General features: G+C 47.8%; 1 protein-coding gene across 6 annotated transcripts in view; it reads right to left on the bottom strand.

Annotated features, from left to right (window-relative positions):
- TRAPPC9 (trafficking protein particle complex subunit 9) overlaps nt 1–14043 on the bottom strand; it is a 568037-nt gene that overhangs the window by 184133 nt on the left and 369861 nt on the right. For 5 of the 6 annotated variants that reach the window (XM_086696009.1, XM_086696010.1, XM_086696013.1 and 2 more), the window contains one exon: nt 5596–5706. The exons of the other annotated variant lie outside the window; for it this stretch is intronic. In XM_086696009.1, the coding sequence (XP_086552135.1) occupies nt 5596–5706 (111 nt within the window). The remainder of the gene's footprint in view (nt 1–5595; nt 5707–14043) is intronic. 6 annotated transcript variants of the gene reach the window in all.

The following is a 14043-nucleotide window of genomic DNA, read 5'->3' as shown; positions in this document are numbered from 1 at the left end:
TTAATGGTTTGACAATTAAGCAAAAAAACACATTAATTACCATCTCAATTCTCCAGTAAATTTGCTGCTGGCAGCATCGTATTTTCTTAAGAAAGTTTATGCTGTTTCATGGTGAAAGCTTTCTACTGTTTCTAGTTGTCATCTGCAATCAGACAGGAGGGATGCCCAACTCCGGGGGACACGGCCCCGGGAACTGCAGACGGCCCCCGCAGAGAGGCACCGTGGCCAACAGGCGGGCTTGGCTCCGGGGGCACCTGACTTCCGCCCGCCTTGGCCAGGCGTGGCCTCTCTTGTGCAGAAGCAAACGTGCGTAGTGCTCTCACTGGAGCTGCTGTGAGGTATGGAGACGCCACGGCCTGACAAAAGGGGTGTCTGTGGTACACAGCCCTTGGCTAAATATGGTGTTGCTGCGGGCACCCAGCTAAGGCAGGGGGACAAGGTTGTGAAGGTGACCACTGATGGTGGGGAGCCCCAGGAAATGCAATCCCTACGGGCCAGGCGTCACGATTCACGTTTGGCAAAAGTGAGCTTAACTCGCGGTCCCTGATTACAGGACTGATGCACCGGCCATGCCCCAGACACTCATAAGGTGAGCGAGGAATCACTGATTTCCAGAGGACCCTCCAAAGGAGAGTTCAGGAAAGGGAGGTGGTACTTTCTACATCCATTTGCTGAAATGCTCTATTTTAAGCTGAAAGATTGGGAAGATATCTCTAAGACACATGGTCACAAAAGTGGTGTTTCTAAGCTAAGCACAAGAGCGTTTCATCCATCAAGAGCTCTCTCACAGTATTCCCGAGAGCACGCCGTGCCTGCACTTGTACGGCAGCCCAAGCTCACTCCTACTCCGCTGTTCTGCTCCACATCAGCACCCCTTCCTCCAGGAAGCCTTCCCAGCCGCCCCTCATCCTGTCTGGGCCAGATTTCTGACTGCATGCTTTCACCTCCCCTCACTGTGCATGCCGACTGCCTGATGGTATGCCTCGATTCCACACCAAAACAGAGGGCAGGGCGATGCCACCTTCCCTCACCGTCTCACCTGCTGGCCAGGCCCGCCACCAGCCCAACACTCTGGGAGTATCTGTGAAATGAATTCATGAACACCTTGGAAGCCAAAATCCGAGCAGCTTCTCCATCTTCCCGGCCTTCTAATGGCCTTTACACTTGATAGGGGACCTCACAGGGCTGGTCACACACAGAGCACAAGGGGAGAGGAACAGAACCTCTCTCAACCTTCGGTCACCATTGCAAGGACAGCTGTGAGCCAGATAAATGAGAGGCCCACCGAGTGATTGTGAACACCGGACTCTTCACTTATCTATCAAATGCAGACAACGCCTCCGTCGAGTGACCTTGAGGACATGAGTGCCTAACTCCCAACACACAAGCCCAGTAACTGTGCCTTCCATTGTTTCTTCCACTTGGAAGCACGTTGTTCCTTCGTGCTCCTGAGGACATACGCTTCCGGTACTGGGTAGAATGAGGTCACCTCTTCTACTGGTGGGGAGCAGAGGCAAGCACCTCAATCTAGTGGAGGGGTCCCCCTCCTGGAGGACAGGCCACCCTTAAGAGAAAGTCAAATGTCTGTTGACCCAGGGATGCCTGGGCTCTGGGCAGGGCAGTAACAACGCCACACTAACCCAGCACCCTGGCCATTTAAGACTAGGCCATCTCTAGCACAATGTGCTGTCCGTCCGCCCACCTCCGGGGTGGCCATGGGAACATCACCTACAGGCAGAGGGATTAACGCGGAGTCCAAGAACCACTGCGCACTCACCTGCGGGCAGAGCCCAACCCCACGTGGGAGCTTGACCGCAGAGAAGCCTCCTTCTTCAGCCCTGGGCAAAGCATGAGGTACGGTGGGGATGGTTCCTCATGGGGGAAGGGAAGAGGCAGGACACTGGCTGAGCTCAGGACTCCGGGAAGAGACGGGACCCTGAGGACACGGCCTGGATACACAGGGACGGCGTCCCGGCCAAGGTCTGCCAGGTGCTGCGAGGCTCCACCGTACCTGCTCCCTCCACCAGAACTGCTCTGTGAGAACCCAAGAGCTGCGATGCCCGCCGCAAGGGTAGAGGGTGTGTCTGATGTGGTCCGGGGAAGGCCAGGGAGGCTCAGAAAGCAGAAAGGAAGCACCTCCCTGCGCCCCACAAACACCGAGCTCCCTGGGACTCAACACTGGTTAGTGGGGACAGTGGGACCAGAGCCAAACAGGACCTCCCAGACCAGTGGCTCACCACTCGCACCCGGGCCAGCAAGATGCCCCGTTGGGCAGGGAAGGTAGAGGCGCCTGGCTGGCTGCAGGGGACGCTCATCGCCTGCACCTCACACCTGCTCCCGCTGGGAGGGGCCCCTGTTTATCCCCGCACTCCCGGAGCCCGAGGCAGGTACCACAGAGCAGGTTCTCGAAGCACCAATGCTTATTGGGTGAATATTTTATGAATGAATAGAGAACGTGTGAGCTAGGAGCATTGAGAAATGAGAATTTAAGCACAGGGCTCGATAACGAGCAAGCCTGAAGCACAAGACTAATTTGTGATTATCTGCGAATGGGACTGCTAACATCATTCAGCCTTCCATCCATGAGAACGATCCAGGAGAGAACGGGCTTAACAGTTTCTAATTTTTAACAACAGGTTTCACGTCAGTGTCAGAAGACGGCCAGATTTACATCCCCTGGGGCCTTAGACCGCATCCAAACATCCAGACAAAGACAAGGCAGAGAGCAGAGAGCAGACAGCGTCCTCCACAATCTGGAGAACAACACTGGGCCCAGGCAGCTGCCGGGGGTGTAGACCCCAGGATGCGCCGGCGCCCTACAAAGCAGCCGGTCCTGCGCCAGGCGCATTCAGCCGCAACCTGTGTGCAGGTGCAGCACGTGAGCCCCCGCACAGCCATCCCCACACGGCAAGTCCTCTGCAGGGGACCGGACAGACACCTCCAGGGGGAGTGTTCCGGGCTCCTCTCAAAGGCAGGCCATGAAAGGCCCCAAGTCACTGGACCTCAGGCCTCCAACTATCAGCCTAAACTGTCCTGCAGTGGGGACCCCAGAGCCTGACCCTGCATCCGTGTGCGTCATCAGCAATAATCACATGACACAGCAATACTTTGGAGCAGCCTCAGAGTGGATTAGCGTGGACACAGACAAAGTGGCGTATTCGTGCAATGAAATATAAATACCAGTTGAAAGGAGAGAAGCAGATTTATACTTAGCTCCGAAGCGGAATGCTGATTTAAAGTTATAAAAAGATGCATTTTTAAAAAGACATATGCGATATAGAACCGCTTGTCATAAAAAACTCTGGAAGTAATGTTTGGTTGTAGATATAAATACAATAAAAGTAGCAAAACATGGTATGAATGATTCCATCGCCTCCAAGACAGCAATTCCCCACCGAGGAGGGAGGGAGGGAGGAATAAAGACGGCAGTCCAGGGAGGAGGGCTGAGCTACTCCTGCACTCAATTTTTTCCAGCATTTGCTTAGGAAAAATGTCAACCGTAACGCTGAAAGAAATCTCCCGTGAACATCCCATAAGGCCCTTGGAAGAGTCCACCGTCAACAGTTCACTCCATGTGCTTTCCGGCTCCTCTCTCCACGACCAGCCCCTTTACCCATCATTAGTGCTTCTCAGACCTTCCAGAGATGCTGCCGACGGTGGGCGGCCCTCCACAACCGATCTTCAGCTAGAGCTCAACATGTGTACAGTTTTTCTTTCGAGGTGACGTTGACTTACAACGGAACGCGCCAGTCTTAAGTGCACAGGTGCTGAATTTTAACAAATGAGAACCCGTGTGTGGCCCACACCCAAAAATCAAGTTGTACATGACCCCCCAGGAAACACCTGTGCCCCTTCCTGCTTGACCCCCAGCCCAGCCCCTGCAGAGGTAACCGATGTGCTGCTTTTTCCACAGTGCACCAGTTTGCTCGCTCTGGGATTTCAGGCGAATGGAGTCCCACGGCGCCTGCCTCCCTCGGGGAGACCCCCCTCACTCAGTGCTGTGTTCCTGGGATTCACCCTACTGGCTGCGTATTGGTAACGTGTCAGGTCTGGTTGCTGAGCATTCCCCCACTTGCAGGAGAAATGCCACCCTTTGCTTATCCACTTTCCTGTAATGGACATCTGGGCTCTATCTTTTGGCTACGAACATTCTTGTGTAAGTCTTTTTGTGAATAAACATTTACATTTTTCTTGAATAAATTACTGGATTTGGAACTGCTGGGCACAGGGTAGGTGTACGTTTAGTTTTCTAAGAAACCGCAAACCCTCCTGAAAGTGGTCGCACCAGCTCATCCCCCCCACCGAGGCGGGCGAGTTCCGGCTGCTTCACATCCTCACCAGCATCCAGCACCGTCCGTGTCTTTAAACGCTCTGATGAATGTGGAGTGGTGTGGCTTGAAATTATAATTCCCCCACCGACTGTGTTCATGTCAGTTTTTTTTAAGCATTTTATTTCCCTAAATAAAGAGGAAGACACAGACAAGACTGACAGAGGAAGAATGATGAAGTGAAGGAGTGAGGAAGAAAGATAGGAAGAGACAGAGATCTGGGGCCAATATGACCAAGTGCTAAAATCTGGGACATGCGTGTGCCGGTTTCCAAATTATTTTCTTTCTGTGGAAAGTATTTTGCAATTAAACATAAAAATTGCATTCCATTTCCATCTCATCCCAGCTATAATTCCGTCTATACCATACGAGCTGGGCTTGGAGACACAGGTGCCGACGTGAGCAGAGGCCCCGCGGGCAGGGGGCTGGCCCAGGGAAGGGCTCCCCACGCAGAAGAGCTTCCTCCTAAAGTCCACCTGCCTCGGGACATGCCCTGGGGGCCCTGGCTTTGCTCGGGTCAGCGCTCACTTCCAACTCTGCTCCTGCTGGACCAGGGCACGTCCACAGCTCGGTGGAGCCCCGTCTTTGCCATCTGGGGACTGGGAGTGGGTGGCACCACACCCCTCCTGCAGGTCTGAGCCTGGCCTTTTTGCGGAATTCTTCCAAGGGACTTCCCGGTACTACTGATGCAGGCCCCACAATCAACATCAACTGTTCCCAGATACAGCTTCGAGAATTTGCCAGCCAAGGCAGGCCCAGGCGCCACAGCGTCCCCCGAGATGCGGCTCCCGGAAGCACGTGCCACTGCTTCCTTCCACAGACACCCCATGGCTTTACTTCGACTCGACACCTGCCTCCAAATCGAAGCCACTTCAGGTTCTTTCACTGAACCTTGCACGGAGAGACAGGCAGACAAGCCCGTCTATCCTCTGGGGGCTCAGAGGGAGGGTTATCTCTTTTTTTTTTTTTTTTTTTTTAATTTTTTTTTTCAACGTTTATTTATTTTTGGGACAGAGAGAGACAGAGCATGAACGGGGGAGGGGCAGAGAGAGAGGGAGACACAGAATCGGAAACAGGCTCCAGGCTCGAGCCATCAGCCCAGAGCCCGACACGGGGCTCCAACTCACGGACCGCGAGATCGTGACCTGGCTGAAGTCGGACGCTTAACCGACTGCGCCACCCAGGCGCCCCTTGAGGGAGGGTTATCTCAAGGTGCTTCCGAGTGAGGAGACGGAAGCAGGGAGAGGCAGGACGCGGGGACACTCACCGCTGACACTCGCCGGCGTGCAGGATGAGCTCCTCGTTGCCGCGGGCGCTGACCGTCAGCTCATGCTCCGTGGAGTTGAAGATGTCTAGGAGCAGGTGGCACTGGCGGGTACTGTGTGGAAGACAAGGGAAAGTTGAGGATCTTCTGGGAGCCAGAGAGGAGAGCTACTTGGCCTTTTCTCCCCCCCAAAGACCTCCCGTTTCTTGAGGATATCAGAGGAGCAACGGATCAAACTGTCACGTGCCCCAGCATGAAGGGTTACAGAGGCTCACTCTGCAAAACAGGTTGGGGCATCAGATCCTCCCTGGCCCCGGAGACACACGCCTGTAATGCAGCGTGCCCTTTACAAACAAAATGGCCCTGGGACGGTAACCAGAGTTCTCCAAGCCTCGCGCATGTGAGGCCTCGAACACCGGACGCAGAAGTAAGACAGCGGCTGGCAAAGCGCTTGGTGCACACACAGTGCCTGTCAATGAACGGCGCGTCCACGTCGCAACCCCATTGCCAGGCCTGCAGGCTCCCGCCGGGGCCCAGCGAGGTGCGGGGCGCTGGCACATGGAGAACACATCGCGGGGCGGGGGGGGGGGGGGGGTGTGCGCGCCTACTGGGAGCCTCACACAGACTGCACCTTCCTTACTCTCCCCCACACTCCTGACACCAGCAGCCCTGTTCTCTCTAGTCCAGAAGGTAACAACGCTCAAATCCCAGTGCCCCCGCCACAGCAGAAGTCCAGGAGCCACGGTGTTAGCCAGTGAGGACAGGAGACCTTCTCTCCCAGCTAAGACAGCCCGGCCCCCTCAACAAGAGAAGGTGGTCCCCTCTTCAGCCTCCCCATTCCCACGCCCCACCTGCCTCGACAGGAACAGGATGCTGAGCAGTCCAGCACCCACCGGGAGGCGTGGAAGCTGTGGATGCGAGTGGGGCCAGGAGGATTCTGGGAGGCCAGGACATGTGCAGCAGCAAAAGCAGCCCCTCGGCGCCTCCTGCCCGCCAGACTCCTCAGCTGCACGCACAAACAGCAACCGCACGCGTGCCGTCTGGGTCAGTCACCATTTGGTAGGTTTCCATTACACTCGAAAGCTCGTCTGAAGCTTGCCCAGTGTCTTAAATACCAAGTGTCACAGCGGGCACACGACAAGGAGCCAGTGTTTGCTCATGTGATAGGGACAGCCATACCCACGACTGGAGCAGACACAGATGTCAGCAACAGAGGCAGAAATGGTTCTGGAGTGAGGCAAGCACTTTTTCATAGGAGGAAAAAAGGCCTCAGAAGAAGATCTGTGCTTGGGGTCTTCTTCAGCTTGGTAGGTCTTCAAAACATGACCCTCCAGCACCTGGGGGCTCAGTCGGTCAAGGGTCCGACTTCGGCTCAGGTCATGATCTCCTAGTTCATGAGTTCGAGCCCCGCGTCGGGCTCCATGCTGACAGCTCAGAGCCTGAAGCCTGCTTCGGAGTGTGTGTGTGTGTGTGTGTGTGTGTGTGTGTGTGTGTGTGTGTGTCTGCCCCTTGCCTGCACACACACTCTCTCTCTCTAAAGTAAATAAACATTAAAAAAAAAAAACATGACCCTCCAAAGGGCATCAAAGTTCTCAAGTTTATGTCTCAAGGCTTTGTTGGTAGCACAGGAAGGTGGGAGGGCAAACATCCCGTGTGTGAGGGCTGCCTGCACTTCATTTCACCTCCACACCCTTGGGAAGCTGTCCTCCCCAGACCCGTTTATAGGTAAGGAAAGTGAGGCTCAGGGTATGGCCACCAACACCAGTGAGGTGGCCAACACCCAAGTCTTACAACTCAAAATCCTTTGCTTTTCAGGGTAGAGGGAGTCAAGTATTCTAAACTTCATTGTCTGCTCTTTCCAGAGAAGGGATTTGAGGGGGGGAAGTGTGCAGTCACCTGGCCAGGGACACACACACCCACATGTGCACCGCCATCATCATCACCAGGCTACGGGGCATCTGTGAAATACCAGCTCTTCAAGATGTGCACTTGTAAACCCACTCTCAGGGAAGGAAGGTAAACCTTTCTCATTCCTGCTGTTTCTGTGAGACAGTGCCCCACACGTCTTCAGAGAAGCAGGTTCACGTTGGTTGATTCTAGGTTCCTTGGGTGGGAGTGTTTTCCCCAGAGGTACGGCACTTGGAAAATATTCATTAGCTCTGACAGCTGCATACAAGAGGCGTCTTCACTCCGCTCACAGAAAAATGAGCTTTCAAGAATGAAGATCTATTCTGCCTTTGTCATAACTTCATGAAATCTTTAATCACAGCAAAATCTTTCATCAGGAATGGGAATTCGTAAAACATTTATCAGAGGAGGAAAATTGAAGTGATTTTTTAGAGCAGGAAGAAAAGACTCAGATATATGTGGTTTTCACTCACAGAATGTTAGAGAACCGCATGGGAATGAACACCAGTCTGTCATGCTCGTGTGTCCTCTTTCCTCTGACTCACTGAGTGTGGGGGCCTCTTGACATGGTGTTTCTATTCCCCAGGAGTGTTGGAGTCATGATGTACTGGAAGACCTTTACTTTCCATCATTCATAAATTAATTTCCTCAACTGCAGCAGCATTTTGTACCCACCATAATGTCCTTTACTCTGTGTATCTTTCCATATCACTTTGGATGATTTTCTTAGGTTTTACGATCCATTTGAGCACATAGCTACTTTTAATCCCAGCTTGCTTTGCTTTGTTTTGTCTTCTTTTTTTGTTTGTGTTTTTCTGGATCCATCTTTATGAAGTATAGGGAAACCCAGGAATACTTCCTGGAAGAACTGGCCCATCTGCCTGGGAAGGGGATGATGCTGTCATGTAGACAGGAGACACACATTCCAGGCAAAGACAGCCGTGTGTGTGTGTGAAACCACCTCAATTGAGTTAGTATGTACTGTTTCCTCTGCTGAGGGTTAGGAACTGTGTTACTTCATCTAACACATACAAACATCCACTGAGTACCTGCTGTGTGTCAGGCACTGTTTCAGGCACTGGGAGTCTGTATGAGAGTAACGAGAAAAATTCACCTCCACCTTCATGGAAATCACAGTGTTGTGATGGGAGAGGGCTGGGAAAGAGGAGGTGAGCTTACAAAATGAAACGTTTAGTCATTTTGTAAAATGAGGAAAACCACACTCAAAAGGCTGTTGAATAGTAGGTGAGGACACAGACCCACACAAATCAGTAACTTTCGTATATGCCAACAAGAAACGATTACCAAATCATTGTGTTAAGAAAGTATATTTACAATCGCAATGCACTTAGGAATAAATCTTTTTAAAAATGTTTTCAGGACATTCATGAAGAATGGTTTTAAGGTTTTATGGATTGGTATTGAAGACAATGAATAAATGCAGAAATGGATTTTGTTCAAGGAGGGGAAGACTTAACTTTTTTAAAAATACGTCCCCACTTTATAAATTTCTAGAAATTCAATGAAACACAATACAAAATCCCAACAGAGTTTCAGTTTTGGTCAAAACTATTCAAAATACTGCTTCTAAAATTTATATGTAAGACCAAAGGGCGAGTAACATACAGAACAATGGTCAGGATGATGTTTGGAAGGGAGCTGGCCAAACAGATATCAAGAACTGTTATAAAGCTGGAGTCATGAGGACAGTGATGCTGGGGGCAGTGATATACCAATACATCAGTGGAAAAAAACAGGCCCCAAACAGATCCATGAATATAAGACAAGTAGATATATGACTGAAGTGGCAGTGTTGATTAATGGGAAGATTCACTAACTGGTGCTGGTACACATGGTGATGCAGACACACCAAGAAATGATATCCCTACCTCACACCATCAACAAAAATAAATTTCAAATAGACTTAGTAACTAAATGTTAAAAAAATAAGTCCTTTAGAAGAAAATATAGATAAACCTAAATACGAATACATCAAGAACTACATTAAATATAAATGACCTAAACATAATTAACAGAGACTGTAAGAACAGACTCAAAAAGATTGAACTATATGTTATTTAGAATAAACTCACTTTAAATAGAACAATATAGCTAGGCTAAAAGTACATGAATAGAAAAGAATACACCAAATAAACATTCATTTAAAAAAAAACAACAACCCTGGAGTATTACATTAGGATCAGACACTTCGGGGTACATGTAAGAGCAGAAAATAAGCAGAGATAAAGAAGAATGTTATATCCTAGAGGAGAACACAGGCAAAAACCTCTTTGACTTCAATGGGAACAATTTCTTACTAGACCCATTGCCGGAAGCAAGGGAAACAAAGCAAACATGAACTATTGGAACCTCATCAAGATAAAAAGCTTCTGCATAGCAACAGAAACCACCAACAAAACTAAAAGGCAGCCTATAGAATGGGAAAAGATATTCACAAAGGACATATCTGATAAAAGGTTAGTATCCAAAAATCTATAAAGAATCTATCAAACTCAACACCCAAAAACAAACAATCCAGTGAAGAAATGGGCAAAAGACATGAATAGTCATTTTCCCAAAGAAGACATTCAGACGGCTAACATGCACATGAAAAAATGCTCAACATCACTTATCACCAGGGAAATACAAGTCAAAACCATGTTAAGATATCATCTCACGCCTGTCAGAATGCCCAAAATTAACAACACAAGAAACAATAGGTGTTGGCAAGCATGTGGAGAAAGGGGAATCCTTTTAGACCCTTGGTGGGATTGCAAATTGGTACAGCCACTCTGTAAAACAGTGTGGAGGTTCCTTAAAAAGTTAAAAGCAGAACTACCATATGATCCAGCAATTGTACTACTAGGTATTTAACCAAATGATACAAAAATATTGATTCGAAGGGTTACATGCACCCTGATGTTTTAGCAGCGTTATCAACAATAGCTAAACTATGGAAAGAGCCCAACTGTCCACGAACTGTTGAATGGATAAAGAAGATGTGTTGTGTGTGTGTGTGTGTGTGTGTGTGTGTGTGTGTGTGTGTACACAATGGAATATTAGCCATCAAAAAGAATTAAATCTTGCCATTTGCAATGACATAGATGGAGCTAGACTGTATTATGCTAAGTAACGTAAGTCAGAGAAAGACAAATACCATATGAATTTACTCATGTACAGTTTAACAGAAGAACATACAGGAAGGGGAAAAGAGAGGGGGGGGGTACCAAATCATGAGAGACTCTTAATAACAGAAAACAAACTGAGGGTTGATGGAGGGAGGTGGGTGAGCAATGGGCTACAGGGGTGATGGGTATTAAGGAGGGCACTTGTGATAAGCACTGGGTGTTGTATGTAAGTGATGAATCACTGAGTTCTACTCCTGAAACCAATATTGTACTGTATGGTAATAACTAGAATTTAAATAAAAATTTGAGAAGAAAATCAATAAGAACATGAAGGATCATTATATAATGATAAAGCATTAATTTACCAAGAACACATAATAATTCTTAACCTAAATACACCTAGCTACAGAAGCTTCAAAATACATACAGAAAGAAAGAGAAGTGAAAGAAGAAACGGACAAAATCGCCAAGTTGAAGATGTCACCCCACTCTCAGCAAGGCACGGCAAATGAGACATGAAATCAGCAAGGACACAGAACAAACAACCCCACAGACCACCTGGATCTGATGGACACTAAGAGAACACTCCACCCAACAGCAGCACAACACATGTACTTCTCAAGCGTTCAGCAACATTTACCAGAATACTGACCATATTTTAAGCCATGAAAAAAAAATCCCCACGAATACTACATTCATGAAAACACTATACACAGGTATTCATAGCAGCTCTATTCACAATCACAAAAAGCTGGGGACAATACCCAGAAATGGGCCCACAAATATATGGCCAACTAATCTTTGAAAAAGCAGGAAAGAGAATCCAATGAAAAAAGTCTCTCTAGCAAATGGTGCTGGGAGAACTGGACAACAACATGCAGAAGAAGGAAACTGGACCACTTTCTTACACCAGACACAAAAATAAATTCCAAATGGATGAAAGACCTAAACGCGAGACAGGAAACCATCAAAATCCTACAGGAGCAAACAGGCAGCAACCTCTTTGACCTCGGCTGCAGCAACTTCTTACTCGACATGTCTCCAGAGGCAAGGGAAACAAAAGCAAAAATGAACTATTGGGACCTCATCAAGATAAAAAGCTTCTGCACAGCAAAATAAACAATCAGCAAAACTAAAGGCAACCCTTCAGGATGGGAGAAGGTATGTGTAAATGACGTATCGATAAAGGGAAATCTATAAAGAATTTATCCAACTCAACACCAAAGAAAACCCAATAATCCAGTGAAGAAGTGGGCAAAAGTCACGAATAGATACTTTTCCAAAGAAGACATCCAGAGGGCTAACAGGCACATGAAAAGATGCTCAACATCACTCATCATCAGGGAAACACAAATCAAAACCACAGAGATACCACCTTTCACCGGTCTGAATGTCTAAAATTAACAACTCAGGAAACAACAGATGCTAGTGAGGATGTAGAGAAAGGGGAGCCCTACTGCATTCTTGGTGGGAATGCAAACTGGTGCAGCCACTCTGGAAAAGAGTGTAGAGTTTCCCCAAGAAATTAAAAATAGAACTTCCTTATGACCCAGCAATTGCTCCTAGGAATCTATCCAAAGGATACAAAAATGCTGATTTGAAGGGGCACATGCACCCAATGTTTAGAGCAGTGCTGTCAATAATAGCCGAATTATGGATAGAGCCCGAATGTCCATCAGCTGATGAATGGATTAAGAAGATGTGGTTTACATATACAATGGAATACTATTCAGTGATGAAATAGAATGAAATCTTGCCATTTACAACAATGTGGATGGAACTGGAGGTTATTATGCTAAGCTAAATAAGTCAGTCAGAGAAAGACAGATATCACGTGATTTTACTCATACGTGGAATGTGAGAAACTTAATGGGTGATCCTAGGGGAGAGGAAGGAAAAAAATAAAAACAGAGAGGGAGGCAAACGTTAAGAGGCTCTTGAAAACAGAGAACAAACTGAGGGTGGCTGGAAGGGTGTTGGGTGGGGGGATGGGTTAGATGGGTGATGGGCATTAAGGAGGGCACTTGTTGGGATGAGCGCTGGGGGTTATAGGTCAATGATGAGTCAGTCACTGGTTTCTACTCCTGAAGCCAAGACCACAGTGTATGTTAACTAACTTGAAAAAAAAAAAAAGCTGGGAACAATCCAAATGTCTTTTAACTGGTACAAGAACTCACAAACTACAGTACATCTATACAGCGGAAACCTCCTTGGCAATAAAAAAAAAAAAATCCAACTACTGATATATTCAACAACTTGGGACGGATCTCAAAATCAATAGTCAGTGAAAAAACTCAGTTTCCAAAGCTTAAATACAGCATGATTCCATTTATATAACATTCTGGGAGAGTCAAACCCAGCGACGGAGAACAGATCTGTGGTCACCTGTTGAGGGGTGGGGCAGGGTAAGATTATAACGGGTAACGCAATGAATGAACTTTTGGGGGGTGATAGAACTGTTTTTTACCCTGACTGTGGTGAATATACAAATGTCCATGTGAGTTAGAACTCATAAAACTGTACATCAGAGAAGTCATGTTTACTGTGTGTCAATTTAAAATGTTTTTAACTGACGCAATTAAAAAATAAACATCATGACGAGTCTGATGAGCTCTAGTGCATAAACCTTGTCGTGAATGAATACCAATTCTGTAGCCCAATGTCTGTAACGTCTTAAGCAAACCATTTCATTTCTCTGAGCCTCAGTTTTCCCAACGGGGACAAGAGTGCCTGTATCATAAAATTATTAAAAGGTTCCAATGGAAAAAGAAGGTGAAAGTAGGAACAGGAAGAAAACTCCGGCAGAGGATCACATCAACACACGAGCTGGTGATTATTATTAGCTGGGTAGCTGTCAGTGGAGCCGCCAAAGGGAAAGCATACAGGCCTGCCAACCAAGCACTCCCAGCTAATTATTCAATATTGACTCAGCTGAAAGTGAGCCTGAGAAATTCCCACGCCAAGGTCTCAGTCTATCTAAACACCGCAGTGCCTCAACCAGAAAGTAAGTGGGGCGCTCTCTCCCCTCAGCCCCCCAGAGTCTGGTCAGTATCTCTGAGGCCTCCCAGGGTCTAAATGTTAGTGTTCAATCATCCTGAGGAGTGCAGTCAAGTGAGCAAACAAAACCAAAACACACGGGGATAGCCACGCACACCAAATTGGCCAAATGCGTGTGGTCTTTTATCAAAGTTCTGTAAGCCTTCTTGTTTTCTCTCATCTGCTTTCTTTCCAGAAAAAAAATGAGTGCCCAGCTTGAGAATGGCAGGAAGGATCTCTGTTTCTAACTTTTCAGTTAATAAGCTCTTAAATAATGTTTTAAAAAACTTCCCTTTAAGAGAAGCCACTTGGAATGGCTATAATTACAAAGACACACTAACAAATGTCGGCAAGACGTGCAGAAATTGGAACCCTCAGA

The sequence above is a fragment of the Puma concolor genome, chromosome F2, assembly GCF_028749965.1.
Source record: "Puma concolor isolate L17-30 chromosome F2, mPumCon1.1.hap2, whole genome shotgun sequence".
Classification (NCBI taxonomy): Eukaryota; Metazoa; Chordata; class Mammalia; order Carnivora; family Felidae; genus Puma; species Puma concolor.
Note: the sequence above shows the minus strand (reverse complement) of the source record. Positions and strands in the feature narration are given on the sequence as shown.